Here is a 14148-nt window from a genome sequence, read left to right on the forward strand (position 1 = left end):
TATATCTATACTGTTTATATACGGTATATATAGTATTACATTACAGTCTCATAACGCTTAAAAAACGCACAACGCCACGTTTTCAACATGAATCAATTTCATGCGATTTTATACTTGGTTAAGATGAACAAGAAATATCCCGTTTGTTCAAATCTTAACTTAACAACTAGCGTCAATGCACAACTTTTAGTATCACTTCTTCGTTTTTCCGCTGGTTTGTGTCACCTTTATGTTGACTGTCGACATATGAGGAAATAGCAATCACACATATGCATATGTACATAATACTTGGTGTGTGAAGCGGTGAATTGATTGATGAAATAAAGGCCCTGCGGTGACGTGTTGGTGCGGTCGTTGGGTCCTGCGGTGACGTGTTGGTGCGGTCGTTGGGTCCTGCGGTGACGTGTTGGTGCGGTCGTTGGGTCCTGCGGTGACGTGTTGGTGCGGTCGTTGGGTCCTGCGGTGACGTGTTGGTGCGGTCGTTGGGTCCTGCGGTGACGTGTTGGTGCGGTCGTTGGGTCCTGCGGTGACGTGTTGGTGCGGTTGTTGGGTCCTGCGGTGACGGCGACGCAGCTTCTCGAAAGAGGGTCGTTTCCTCTCACTTCTGCATGATGTCACTGTGGCTGCTGCTGCTTCTCCCTCCACTTACTGCATGTCCTCCTTACGGGTGCTGATGACCTGTGTGATACGTTGTTAGTGGTAATGTTTATCTGAAAGCATCAAATAATATTCTGTTCACGTGCCACTTAAACATAGTTACAATCTAACAGACAGATTGTCTTTCATCTTGTTACATCAGAAGCAAATATCCGTACTTTTAGGAGGATTGTTTCACTAACTTGTCATAAACGACACTGGATCCTCCCATTAACTTTTAAGAATTTGATGTTTGCCGCGCACGTCGTTGACACGTCTTGTTTGGGAGTTGTAAAGGTTCAAATAGTGCTTTTGTTCTTTATTTCACACTGTGCAGGATTTCAGCATCTCAGTGTATTCAGTCATGCTGCCTCGTGTTTGAACATACTTGTCTTTTGGATCATGGATCTTTTCAATCAAGTGAAATACTTTAGTCTTGATTTTCAAAATAATACTTGTCTATTTAATTAAAAGTTGTATAGAACAGCCATTGTATGTGTGTGTGTGTGTGTGTGTGTGTGTGTGTGTGTGTAGCAGTGAGGAACATAAACCGGCAAACGTGGAACAAAAAGTCCCAAAATGTATTTGAAGGTTAAAGTTCAGATATTAAGTGAAGGTTTTCTATTGCAGTGTTGGTGGTTTTAGTCAGTTGCAGACAGCTTGGCCCAAAACATATAAAGCAAAGTCCATCTCAAAGCTATAAATAGATGCACGATAGTTTTGGAACGTGGATTTCCTCTTTTTTCCCAGCAGAGTGAAACCTGCCAAAAAAGAAACAACATCTGAAAGAGTGAGATGTTGCCTCCGGACATCTGATGGCAAAGAGCAGCTCCTTCTCACCAAAGTTCACCGGAGGTGTTTCGGACCGTTTGAACATTTCCAGGCGGTTTATTAGGTGTTATCTTCTGACGAAGACAGCAAACAAAATAATAATAAAGTGGCCTAATTTGCGAATCTCAGAGGTGTGCAAACAAGCGACCCATGTGGAACATATATGGCCGCCCGCTTATCAGACAGCTTTATTCGGCGGCCCAGAGGCATCGGATGCATCAGCGTGAGACCCAGAGGCGATGACGGCGAACACAGCGGAGATAAACAAATTCACAGCATGGTGGTTGTAAACTAAAAGTGCGTACGCCTTTGGTTTATCTTTGTCTTATTCATTGCCCCTCTCTCTCTCTCTCTCTCCCCCGCTACTCACCTCCCCCTGCCAGTGGTCTCTGTTAATAAATCGCTCATTAATCCGTCCTCACGCCTCTATAAGAGGAAGAGCCGCTGCACGGCGACCACAGAAGAAGTTCTCCTCCGGCCTGAGGAGCGTCTCCCATCGCCTGGAAAATGAAGGTGCTCGGCGTCGTGCTCGTTGCGGTGGTGCTGTGTGCGTGCACGGGAGCTCTGGGTGTGCACGTCAGAGTGAGTATCGCTTCTCCCCCCCTCGTGGTTCCCATGTGGCCTCACGTACCTCACAGTGTAACTTGCCCCTCGCCTGCCAGGTGGGAGACAGGAGCTTCCTCTTTGAGGCAGTGGAGCAGCTGATGGAGCTGATGGATCGGGGCGACGGCGCGGGCCCCCGCCTCTCCCGGCCCGGCGTGGTGGCCGTCTGCGCCGACCCCGTCCTGCCGAGGGTCTTTGGGCCCGTGTGCCGAGAGAAAAGAGCGGGCCTGGTCTTCTCCAAACTAGGTACGACCGACAAACCGGCGGCGGCAACAACGTTCTGCTGTTGAAGCACAATGTGTCCCGATGGGTAGAAAACCAACAACAACAACAACAACAACAACCCTCAATAGCTTCCTGCTGTGGCCTTCAGCTCGGAGGCATTGGTTCCTCTTTCTTTGCTTAGAAAACACACTGTTTGCTTCACAGGAACTTTACATAGGCGTAGGGACCGATTTCAAGTTGTCGTAAACGCAGCCTTAGAACAAATATGTGTATTTCCCCAAATGTCAAACTGTTCCTTTTAGCAACCCAACTGACGCACTGGGCCGTACCTGCTGAGTGGACAAATTGTCACTCTCAACTTTTCCAATACGGACACGTGGAGTTAAGTGAGTATCGATTGACAGGACAGAATGTCAACATTTAACAGCGGCCTCCTCGACGACCCGCCTGACCTTCCGTCGCCCCCCGTGGGAACTCTCTGCGTCTTTGCAATACGCCACTTACTCGGACCTTCTCGCAGCGTTCACAATGCAGTTAATACAAATCCGATACTCAGAAACGCTGTCGGATCAGCAGCGGCGTCACTCGGACACGCGCTCGCTCTCACTTGAGAGTCAAAACAGCAGCGGCAGCGGGTTTCCATTATTCCCCTCGCACGGATTTCTCGACTTCCCTGTTTACACTCGGTGTCGTGCACGTCCTGCACTTGGTGCATCGTAAAGCCGCTGTGGGCTGTTAACGCTTATCAAGAGGCTCATGAAGGGCTCTTCAGATGGTCTGCGAGGGGGCCGTCGAGCCTCATCAGACACAGACTGCGCCCTTGTTCCCGCCTCAAGACGGATGCAGACCCCCAGCATATCATTCAATTTGAGACTCCGGCTCCTCGTGCGATGCAAAGAAAGAATGTTTGAGTACGGATGAATATTTATGTTTGTATTCTTTTTTTTCTTTAACTCTCCAGCGTCGATCGTCTCGTCTTCGGATCCTTGTGACATATGTGCCAACCCCTCCTGCTTTGGGTGTCTGAACTGAGGCTGCATCTGCTCGCAGCACAAACACATCATTTAAGAGCCTCTGGATTTGTGCCCCCCCCCCCCCGGCGAAACACCCTCCGTCACCTAGCAACGGGTCTCAAAGGCTCACTGGTCTAAATATTCTATTTTCTAGATATACTGTAGAACTGTGTTATGCACACACATTCTCTGTGCTACCTAGTACCTTGTCAGTAAAGTTCTGTATGTTTGGATATTACTTTGTAGTCTCAACTTGTTATACTTGATATTTATTGAGTCTGACACGGCTACTTGATAATAAAAAAAGTGTATTCCCTGCATTCTTGAAAGCAATATTTTCTTGTCATATCAATAATACATTGATGCGCTCACCCACTCCCACTTTCTTACATTTACACACAAACCAGTATGCTGTTCAAACTGAATGGAGGAAATATAATAAAGTTCCTAGAAATTAGTCTAATGAAAGTAAATGGAAACACTAAAGTGAGTCCCGGAATAAAAAAATAAAAAAAAGATAGACTGATGAATCACTTCCAGAGCTGATTTATGCAAGATTAAGCTACATGCTAATGTACATCTGCAGTCATTAATTAACACGTTCATTAATATGCAAAACCATTAGTGAATTAATTGCATTCCACATTTAGAGAGTAAAATTGAGATTCATTTACTATATTTGGTTTCAACCTTTTTCTCTCTTTCATATAACTTGGTTTCAGGAAAGAAAATATGTGTAGACGGTTATTGTCTTTTTCACTAAAAAGTACATTTATTTTATTCCATAAAGTGGTCCAGATAGACAAGTGAAGAAAAACAGATTCTTACATTGTAGGAAAGAATAATGAGCAAATAAAGAAAAAACTCTTGAAAATAAAAACATAACAGAATTAGCACACAAAAAAAGGTCCAAAACCCCCCAAGGAGTGACGCCTCCTGCCTCAGGCTCGTCTTCGCAGTGTAATGTCGCCCTCTGGCGGTGGTTAAGTGACGTCACAACATCGACAACGTTCCAAAAATAATCTTTTTTTAAATAAGACGTAAAAATAAAACACTTTACATTTTGCCAACAGCCACGATGTGATTCAACGGAACGCCGATTATGTTTGCCAAAACAGGTCACGTTACGCTTTAATTGTTGTATTTACGTTTCAAGCGATTGCTTCTATTTCTTCCGCGATATCGACAAACGTTTAAAAAGCCGCCGTTCCAATGTGTTCTGAACTTTACAGACAGTTCAGATGATGGAATTTAAAGTCAGTAAGTTCCATCGGATTCCACATGGCTCGTTGGTCTAGGGGTATGATTCTCGCTTAGGGTGCGAGAGGTCCCGGGTTCAAATCCCGGACGAGCCCTCGTCTTTTGTTCGCGGAACAGTTTTGGCTTCCAAAACAAAATGCAAACAAAATGCAACCCTACAGGTATTTTGCTATCTAGAGAGTAAAATATACTTCTGCTGCTTAGATCAATGTTTATCTACACAACACGTTGTAGCCGTCACAACTACGCGAAATAATAGCAATAATTTGCTATTATTTTTAACAATTGTTGTTTCGCCTCTTAAATGAGAGTATTTCCACATTTCTGACATTTTATGTAATAAATCAATCAGTAGATCGGAAGACTACCCAAAAGATCTGTTGAAAGTAATCATTTGTTGCTGCCCTAAAATGACTTGGTGTAAAAACAAAACAGTACATGTAAAGTACTACAGTTATTAGGTAAAACTGTATGTAAAATATACACATGTTTATACATTCTTGTTTTAAAAACAAACAACAAAACAAATCACATGATCTTCCTTTGAAATATAAACTATAACTGTGACTTTAGCATTGTACATAGTGGTTCAACTAGCTACAACATTAAAACCTCCCTTAAACCCTGACTATTATAAATGCAATAAAATGACATGTACACTGATATATCGCTCAGAGTTGTCCTTTATGAAGGAGTACTTTTGACGTCTTGATACATTCTGCTGGTAATATTCCTGTCCTTCTCTACTTTGTTCTCGTTCCTCTCAATTCCCACCAGAGGGCGAAGTTCACCAAACTTTTCTACCATCAGCAGACTTCATAACATGCTGACAGCATGTGTGTGCGGCCTCTGCATCTATTATCTAAATCTGTTATCCTCGCGCAGTGTTAAGAGAAGAACATTACTCCACAGAAGCGCAGCTCCCCCTGGACAACAACAACGCACATACATACGGCCGTTCACCATTTGTGGAAACAGGAAATCAGGTTCCAAATATTCCTGTCTTATCTGCTTCCATTTGTGTTTCTTTTTGTACATGTCCTAAAAAGAAATGTACAACAGCTCCTTTCATTGAGGAATAACATAGTCAACTGATAAAGTTCATGATGACCTCCGCTGTGCCTTTTCCAGGGATGCGTAACAAATAGTGAAATAGTGAGTATTAAGGGAAACCATTTCTCCCTTCCTCATTTGGTTAAACCATCTAAACTGCTCAGGGTCAAGCTGCTGGAGTCTCAACAGTCCATGTTAGGCCCAACTGGTATTTACACAACCACATTCACACCAAAGGTTTAGAGTTCCCCTTAGCGCATGTGTTTTAGAATGTGGCGGAACGTGTGCCGTCTGCACAGAAAAGCCCGGCGGGCATCGATGTAGTAAAGACTGAGTGAAAACATGTGTGTGTCGACTTTGAAGTGTTTGAGGTTGAAGCTTCGGACTACGGCGCTCTACGGGCGGCGCTCTATGGTTGTGGCTCTACGGGCGGTGCTCTACGGACGGCGCTCTATGGCTGTGGCTCTACTGGTGTGGCTCTACGGGCGGTGCTCTATGGGCGCGCTCTGTGGGCGTGGCTCTACTGGTGTGGCTCTTCGGGCGCTGCTCTACGGGCGGTGCTCTACGGACGGAGCTCTATGGTTGTGGCTCTACGGGCGGTGCTCTACGGATGGCACTCTACGGGCGTGGCTTTACGGGTGGTGCTCTACGGACGCCGCTCTATGGCCGTGGCTTTACGGGTGGTGCTCTACGGACGCCGCTCTACGGGCGTGGCTCTACGGGCGGTGCTCTACGGACGGCGCTCTATGGCCGACATTTGTCTATTAAAAATAAACATCGTCCTACACAAGAAATGCACAGTCACCATTCGTGACATTTGGTTATGACAGAAATTCGGTATTCTACCAATCCGTGTATTGATGCATCGGATAAAAAATGTGTATTATAGAAGAGTAAAAGTAAATAGTCATGAAACAAAAAAGACGCGTCTCCAATTGCATGCAGTAACATTATTTGTCAAAACACATTTAGTGCAATTGATTACATTCTGCGTTTGAAATAAATCATTTTCTGATATTCAAGAATGACAAATTGGAAAAAGGCACACGTCGTATGAAGTTACTATAACTTTAACTGATCGCACGGGACAAGGGCCGCTGTCCCAGGGGTGAAAGTCCCTTGTTTGTGCGTATACCGTGATGTTTTGAGTCTCCGGTTCTCTGCTCAGGGGCCCTGAGGCTCCGCCCCGGCTGCGGCACAGCGGGCTGTTTGCTCATTTATTCAAAGTTAGTCAGGTGTCCCAACTGCAAAGTCCTCTGCCTCCTGCCAAGTGTGAGTTAAAACGGGAGGACAGCATATATATGCAGGCAGATTCCTTGCTTTGTAGCTTCTAGAAGCGACACATTAGGCGTCATCCAACATTTAAATTCCAAACTTTAAATACACAGTAAGTCAGTGCCACCTTTGTTCTCTGGAAGCGCTCCTCCCTCTAAAAAGATCCATCCCAGGGAAAGTTTTGCAGGCGAAGCTCCGACTCGGGCTGGAGAGGGAGGACCTTAGTGTCCTGAATAATAATCAGAGCCTTTCTGACTTATTCTGCTATCGGATCCATCCGCTGCGTTGTTTATGTGAGAGAGCTCAGCCAATGTTTGCAGAGTCTTTTGTTCCCACCGGTTCCCGAGCTTTGACCAAACACGATGCAGGCGTCTCTCCTCCATCTCCATGAAAGGAACAAAATCGGTAAAAGGTGGGAAAGTGACAAAGTTACAGCCAAATATTTAGAAGATGCTTAATGACCACTGATTAAATCATAGAAAATAAGGTTGGTCTGATTATTTAAAAATTACAAATTGAACCCAGTTCGTCGAGCTTTGAACCTTTGTTGCTTTTGGCCGGATGAGGCGTCTTGACACCAAGACATGTAGGTTTCACAGCTTTATCACAAGAGAAGTAAAACAAAAGCAAATGTGTGTACGATGGAGATCGCAGCAAGCTCTGCTTTCCTGCAGGATTCTCAATAACAGAAGATTCCTTTCCCAGAACAGGATGCGGATGGGGGGACATCTGAGACATAAGAACACAAAGTGAGATTGTGAGAGATGATTTGTGTTTGAACTTCGGGCTGACCCCAGAAGTAAAAAAATAATTAGCAGTAGGCCTACGCAGGACACATTTTCTAGAATCGGTCAAAATGACAGCTGTGATAAGCTTTTGCTTTTCAGCAGACTCGTTCGTCACAAAAAGTCACAAAAGGAACTTCAACAACACAAATGCATTTTTGGAACCAATTTGATGACAGAAAAAAGTTCGAGTGAGCCCATAAAAGCTCATTAAATGGGCTTTTTAATCCAGTCTTCTGGTATTATCTTTTGAGCCCTGTGAGGTGTATTTGGTAGACATCATTACAACCTAAGTTGGCATCAGAATCTGAGCATAATTTCTTATCTCTAAAACGTAGAAAAAGTATTTGTTTTTATTTCACTGTGTTGAAGAGTTAAACCAATTCATAGCCAGATGGACGGATGACGAAGGTCATGTTTTCAGCAGCGATTCAGATTTTTCTTATTTTGGGTTGCTAAATGTTCTGTATTCAACATTTACAGCATTAATTTAACAACTAATAACAACTCTTTCCTTTGTAAAAAATAAAAGGCTCCCTGACCGGAGAATGAGGTTGTGTGTTGTAATCCAAGCTCCGATGGGCTTTGTTTACATAGCTGGGTTATTCGCACATGAACGCTCAGGAAATCCCTGTTAGCACAGCTAGCTGCAGTTAGCTGCACAGTTAGCTGCAGTTAGTTGCACAGTGAGCTATAGTTAGCTGAAGTTAGCTGCACAGTGAGCTGCACAGTGATCTTCACGGTTAGCTGAAGTTAGCTGCACAGTGAGCTGCACAGTGATCTTCACAGTTAGCTGCAGTTAGCTGCACAGTTAGCTATAGTTGGCTGCAGTTAGCTGCACAGTTAGCTATAGTTGGCTGCAGTTAGCTGCACAGTTAGCTATAGTTAGCTGCACAGTGAGCTATAGTTAGCTGAAGTTAGCTGCACAGTGAGCTGCACAGTGATCTTTACAGTTAGCTGCAGTTAGCTGCACAGTTAGCTATAGTTAGCTGCACCGTTAGCTACAGTTAGCTGCAGTTAGCTGCACAGTGAGCTATAGTTAGCTGCACAGTGAGCTATAGTTAGCTGCAGTTAGCTGCAAACTGATCTTTACAGTTAGCTGCACAGTGTGCTGCACAGTGATCTTCACAGTTAGCTGCACAGTTAGCTATAGTTAGCTGCAGTTAGCTTCACAGTGTGCTGCACAGTGATCTTCACAGTTAGCTGCACAGTTAGCTATAGTTAGCTGCAGTTAGCTGCATTCGGCCAGCGCTATGTTGAGAGTCATTGGGAGCCAATAGACGCCTTTTTAAATACCGCCTTGTGCTTTCCAATGCATTCCTTCTTTGACGGGTCAAATGAGACAAAGACAAAGACACAATAGTTTGTAGGTGTAACTTGGACACGATAAAGTCTAAAAAAATCACAATCTTAAAATGTCACAAAAATTGCTGAGTTTACTCAGGAGACATCTACACGTGGCCGTCGGTGGATTCAGTCAGCTGCAGGGGAGAATGTAGGCGTAATAATTAACCCTCAAGGTTTGTTTGGGAATAAGTGGATCACTCATTACAGAGGGGCCTCGGAGGGGCCGTTCACATGCTGCCACCGCGAACAAGCGGGGAAACAAGTAACTGAAACCCTCTCTTAATTGCCTCGTAACAAGGCCACATTGGGGGCAGTGTGAACACGAGCAGCCTTTGGAAGAAATAATTTGGGGTCAGAAATCAGGTTAATTAAATATTAACTGTATTTCGCAAGTAACACTCTACTGCGATTACCAGATGACTTCGGCAGTTCAAAGCCTCAGCGATAAATCCAAAAAGCCAGAGATCCGGATTGTCACATTTTTTTATTGCTTGAGAGGAAAACCGAGATGTTGAGGAAGGCCTTGTGTGATTGCTTTTCTAGCCCTGCCTGTCTCTTGGGAATCTATCTTGTCAGTGCAGAGGGCAGATCAACGTTGGGTCTTGATGAAACACACTTCATTCTGTGAGCACCTTTCTGCTTAAAGGCGGATCCAGCGGACTCGTGTAACCAACCAACAGAAAACGCAGTGTGCGAGATTTTAAAAAACGTCAGCGGCGCTGCAGCGTTGTAGTTCATTCTCTCAAGGAACCTTGACCAAACCAAAGGATTGTTATGGTGAAGCTGGATGGGACCCAAAAGGTCACCTCATCTGCACAGGAAAAAACGTCTTCACCCTACGACATGTTCACCCTATTGTTTTTCAGCCAAACTGTCAACCGCCTGTCAGTCCATCCAAACAGAAGAGACAACTGACTGCAGACCAGCGATGGAATGACGCAAACTGTTGTTGCTGCAAATCTGAGTTTAATTAGATTAGACTGCTTCATTGCACTGGGCCTTGTGTGCCTCGCATGTGCTTATGGTACTTCTTGGTGCTGATTGGTTGGTAGAAATCGGCAGGTTTGCCTGACGATCCTGCACAAAATCAGTATCGCTGCTGAAATGGCAGTAATCGTTCCCCGACCGGGGATACATGATTCTAGCAAGACTCCTTCCATTTCTATTCACCCTGGTTAACATGTTGGGCATCACACATCTGGTTTAAAAAGCTCATTAAAGTTTTTTTTTCTCAAGGCACATTCGGGGGAATAAGCCTCATGTTAACTGAGTGAGTCAACTGGTGCAGGCAGCAGTGGAGCTGTGCAGGGCCGTCGGGGCAGGGTGGCGGTAGGAATGAGAGCAGAGGGACTGCCAAAGACATCCGCTGTTTTCCCATTCAAAGCTCTGCTTTTGGGAAACGAGAAAGAAAGAAAAGAGTCGTCTCAGGGACGGAGCACGCTGGCCAAGCTCGAGTGAATTCGTTGGCTCGTTAAAGACTTTTTCCCCCACATTTGCCTTCGATTAAACACATGTGCACTGCGTTGACACTCTCACCTTAAAGCGTTGGTAATTCCCGCACTCCGTTTTTTACTGCGTCCATCCGTCGTGTCACTTCCTTTGGTGTTATATGTATTTTCAGTTGTTACGTCCACCTTGGAACAATAAACATTTTCTTTTTAAACGCAGGAAACTTTTTTACTGCTATTTATCGTCTGTAAAAACGAGCTAAAAACCCAAACGGGGCTCATATCTAAATGACAAATGATGTGAATGTCAGTGCTGATCCAAACTGAGCCGAGGATGTGAAGCAAAGTTCTCCTCTACATTATGTCACCGTTCTGCAGTTAATACAGAGGTTGATACAGTACAGTAATACAGTAAAATTGATGGTAGGTTCCCACCCACAGGCAAACCTTCAACCACACTGTTTCTGTATTATGTTTGGGAGAAGTTATTGCCAACACACACACACTCCTCAAGAGACATTCTAGTCCCGGGGCTACTTCTGTTGAAATAAAATATCAAAGAGACTTTTTTCAATTTTATGAGAATTCTCATTCATTCTAAAGTCGTGACAAGCCTGGTCCTGACTGCACTGTAAGTTATCACATTGTTATCGCGTTTGATGACAGAAGCAGTTCCTCTAATAATCATGACAGTACCAGGGAAATTCAGGTATGTAAACGCGTGGGTGTACTGATATATTGTTACTGTGCGTTCACCCTTTTGATCCCAATGCCGTCTTCAGTTGTTTGATGAGGTGAATGCTTGCAAGCCATGGCCTCATATGCAATATGACAGCACAAACTGCAAACAACTGCAAAGAAAATATATAAGTTTGTTAATCTCATGCTCATTGTGTCCATTCTGGCTGTGGGTGGTGCAACACAGATGTTTCTGAAGTGGATTTTATAAACACCAATAACAGCGAATGTTTCTTAACACTAAAATGAGTACCAATAATATTCTGCTCACCCTTCAGTTATATTTTTTATATATCGATTTCAAGGCAATCAAAATGTTGCAGCAAACGTAAGAGATATGAAGAAGTTTCTATTGCAAAAGATATAGTAGGATTACAAACTGCATTTTTTCATCAAACCTGTTGTTGAGTTGTGTCCCCTTTCTACATCCCCTTTGCACATATGCTGTCCAGCCATACCTTCATAAATGTATGATCTGAATTACAAAATAAAATATTTCATTCCTGGCATGCTAGCCAATTTAAATAATCGAGACTTTATCTCACTAAGTGCCCTTAATATTAGATTGACAAGTCCTGAAATACTTTGTCATTTAGTTGAGACACTTTAGACCTTTGTGGATGATGTGGGGTCTTTTGTGTGAGGTTAAACACTTTCATTTGATTCTCATTATTGTGCAGATTTACCTTGCACATCCCTCCCTGACTTAATTGCACAATTTTCCTCTCACTCTCTAGTTCAATCATCCCTCCTACATTGATGAAATGTGAACAAGATTCTTCAGATTCTTCTTTCTGCTCTCATTAGCCTCAGACGGATTTGCCCTCATGTTTGCCCATTGTAATGGATAAATATATACAGTTCATATAGTCCCGGTGGCAGCGGGAAAGTGTTGAGCTCAAGTGTCTCCGTGATAAGACGTACCCAGTCTCACGGCTGTTGTGTAACAATAAGTTGATTCACATAATTGGAATTTTAAGTTTCTGTTGCTGCTCTGCCCTGTATGTTGTGAAAGGTGTTCCTCCTGCACTGCGGTGACCTGATCCGAACAAACCTTTCACTCTGACAGTCGACGAACGTATGACATGTGATTTCTTTTCCAATCTCATGGTGACAAACTGCGTCCGGCGGCTTATTTCTCTGCTAAACTTGATCCCGGATCCTAGGATATGCGCCGCTGACTCTTCTCGTTCCTCGCTCTGTCTCATTGCTTCTTCATGAAACAGGAATCCTCTCATCTCCTCCCCGTTCCAGGTGACGGAGAGGAACACAAGCGTCTGGCTGAGCTCCAGACTCAATGCACACCTTGACCTGGACCTTCAGGACACACCAGGGTCCAGCAGCGACATGGTGATGCATGTGGACGGATCTGCTTCACGGGATCCACTGACTGGGACTAATCTTCTTGGTTTTGCTGTAATTTCTGATTTAGCTGTGCGTTGATCTGGACCCCCACCCCCGACCCCCCCATCTCAACCCAGACAGCCAACCTCATGGCACTCACTGGCAAACTGGATGAGGGTTAAACAGTCAGCATTCACACAGATTCGAGGTAGGACTTTGGTGCCTTATGGAAGGCAAGCCTGTCTTGCGTCACACGCTCGGTGTGGTTAGGTTGCCTACAGCCATCTCTGTCAGCAAGCTCTAGAGTTTAAAAAAAGATTTATTGACGGAGGTAAGGCCCTCCCAGTTGTGGTGCAGCAACGCGATGAGCGAGAGGAGTGGAACGCCTCCTTCCATTCAGCACCACCTCTCGCTCGAGTGTCGCTTCTCGGCTCGGCTTCAGCTGAAGACTAACCAGAGAAACACACTCGACATTGAGCATGACCTCAGATTAGCCTTGACAAGTAGAACTTATTTCATGTTTGTGCAGGAGAGCACCATTGAGTCTGTTATAAAAACTATTTAAGTTTTATGTATGTTGTGTTGCCTTGTGTTCTTAAGCATTATTTTTGATTTGAATGGAAAAGCAGCAAATGTAAAAGATCTCTTTAGCATCGTTGTTTTGGTTTAGCATTAAAAACATTTTTTTTTTCTGGTGGACTCGAAGAAGATCCAGAGACGGAAACGTTAGAATATAACAGAATAAAGAATAATTGTATCGGAGTGTAGTTCTCAAACGAGGACTACACATTCATGGCTGTCTGTCAACAGGCTGCCATCAGGTCATATTTCCCATCACGCCGTCGCCTCTTGTTGGAACATGCTGCTGTCAGATTGTCAGATTCATCACAAGTTTAAACAGATATGGAGCTGGCTGCAGGTTGGTGAAACGTTGGTGCAGAGGTGTCTTGTAACGCAGTAGCTTCCCTATCAGGAGGTGTTTTTCTTTGTTTCTCGTAAGGCTCGCTGCTCCTTATTGTTCACATCTTTCTAAGCAACGTCATTTACACATAGACATTCTTAAATGACACGTGTTATAGTAAATGCATGCAATTCTACACATGATATTTCATAGGTATATTATTACTTATATATATATATATTTATATCATGTACACATAATCACAATCCCAGGTTCATACTGCACATCTTTTCATTAAATACATTTCATTCCTTGATTTGGCCGCTGCTTGTCATTAAGTTGTGATGGTGCAATGTGACGGTTTTAATTTAAAATCTCGTGGACCTTTGTGCACCCAGCTGAACCAGATTGCCCACTGGAGGAGGGTCATTCTCTCCATTTTGCCCGAGAGAAGGATCTCCGCTTTGAAAACTGGAGAATTAGCATCTTCTTGCAGCCTCGCTGCTCCTTTTATGCAGCAGCCCCCAGAGCGGTCGGCCTTGCCTTTGCTTTCTTAGTTTGATCGTTCCGAGGCTCCGAAATTCCAACACGCGGCCGCCCAGTTATTCACCCGTGGCCACAGCCAATCAGAGAGCTGGAGATCGTGACACGGATTGAAGCCGCGGCCCTTGATACGAATAGAGGGATTG

The 14148-nt window shown here is 44.3% G+C and overlaps 1 protein-coding gene and 1 non-coding gene across 2 annotated transcripts; both read left to right on the forward strand.

Annotated features, from left to right (window-relative positions):
• The first annotated feature begins 1893 nt into the window (after positions 1 to 1893).
• LOC120835713 (guanylin) lies at positions 1894 to 3626 on the forward strand. Its single transcript, XM_040204885.2, has 3 exons — positions 1894 to 2049; positions 2130 to 2316; positions 3257 to 3626. Exons 1-3 carry the CDS (start codon positions 1975 to 1977, stop codon positions 3325 to 3327), a joined length of 333 nt encoding a protein of 110 aa, XP_040060819.2. The 5' UTR covers positions 1894 to 1974; the 3' UTR covers positions 3328 to 3626.
• Positions 3627 to 4591: 965 nt separating this feature from the next.
• trnap-agg (transfer RNA proline (anticodon AGG)) lies at positions 4592 to 4663 on the forward strand. Its single transcript has one exon. It is a non-coding gene; the product is annotated as a tRNA-Pro (tRNA).
• Positions 4664 to 14148: the final 9485 nt, after the last annotated feature.

This window comes from Gasterosteus aculeatus, chromosome 17 (assembly GCF_964276395.1).
Source record: "Gasterosteus aculeatus chromosome 17, fGasAcu3.hap1.1, whole genome shotgun sequence".
Taxonomy (NCBI): Eukaryota; Metazoa; Chordata; class Actinopteri; order Perciformes; family Gasterosteidae; genus Gasterosteus; species Gasterosteus aculeatus.

Excerpts from the sequence above, each read along its gene's own strand:
- LOC120835713 (XM_040204885.2), top strand. The coding sequence starts at position 1,975 with ATGAAGGTGCTCGGCGTCGTGCTCGTTGCGGTGGTGCTGTGTGCGTGC. Across the intron at positions 2,050-2,129 it reads CTCTGGGTGTGCACGTCAGA|GTGGGAGACAGGAGCTTCCT; the intron begins GTGAGTATCGCT and ends CTCGCCTGCCAG. Across the intron at positions 2,317-3,256 it reads CCTGGTCTTCTCCAAACTAG|CGTCGATCGTCTCGTCTTCG; the intron begins GTACGACCGACA and ends TTAACTCTCCAG.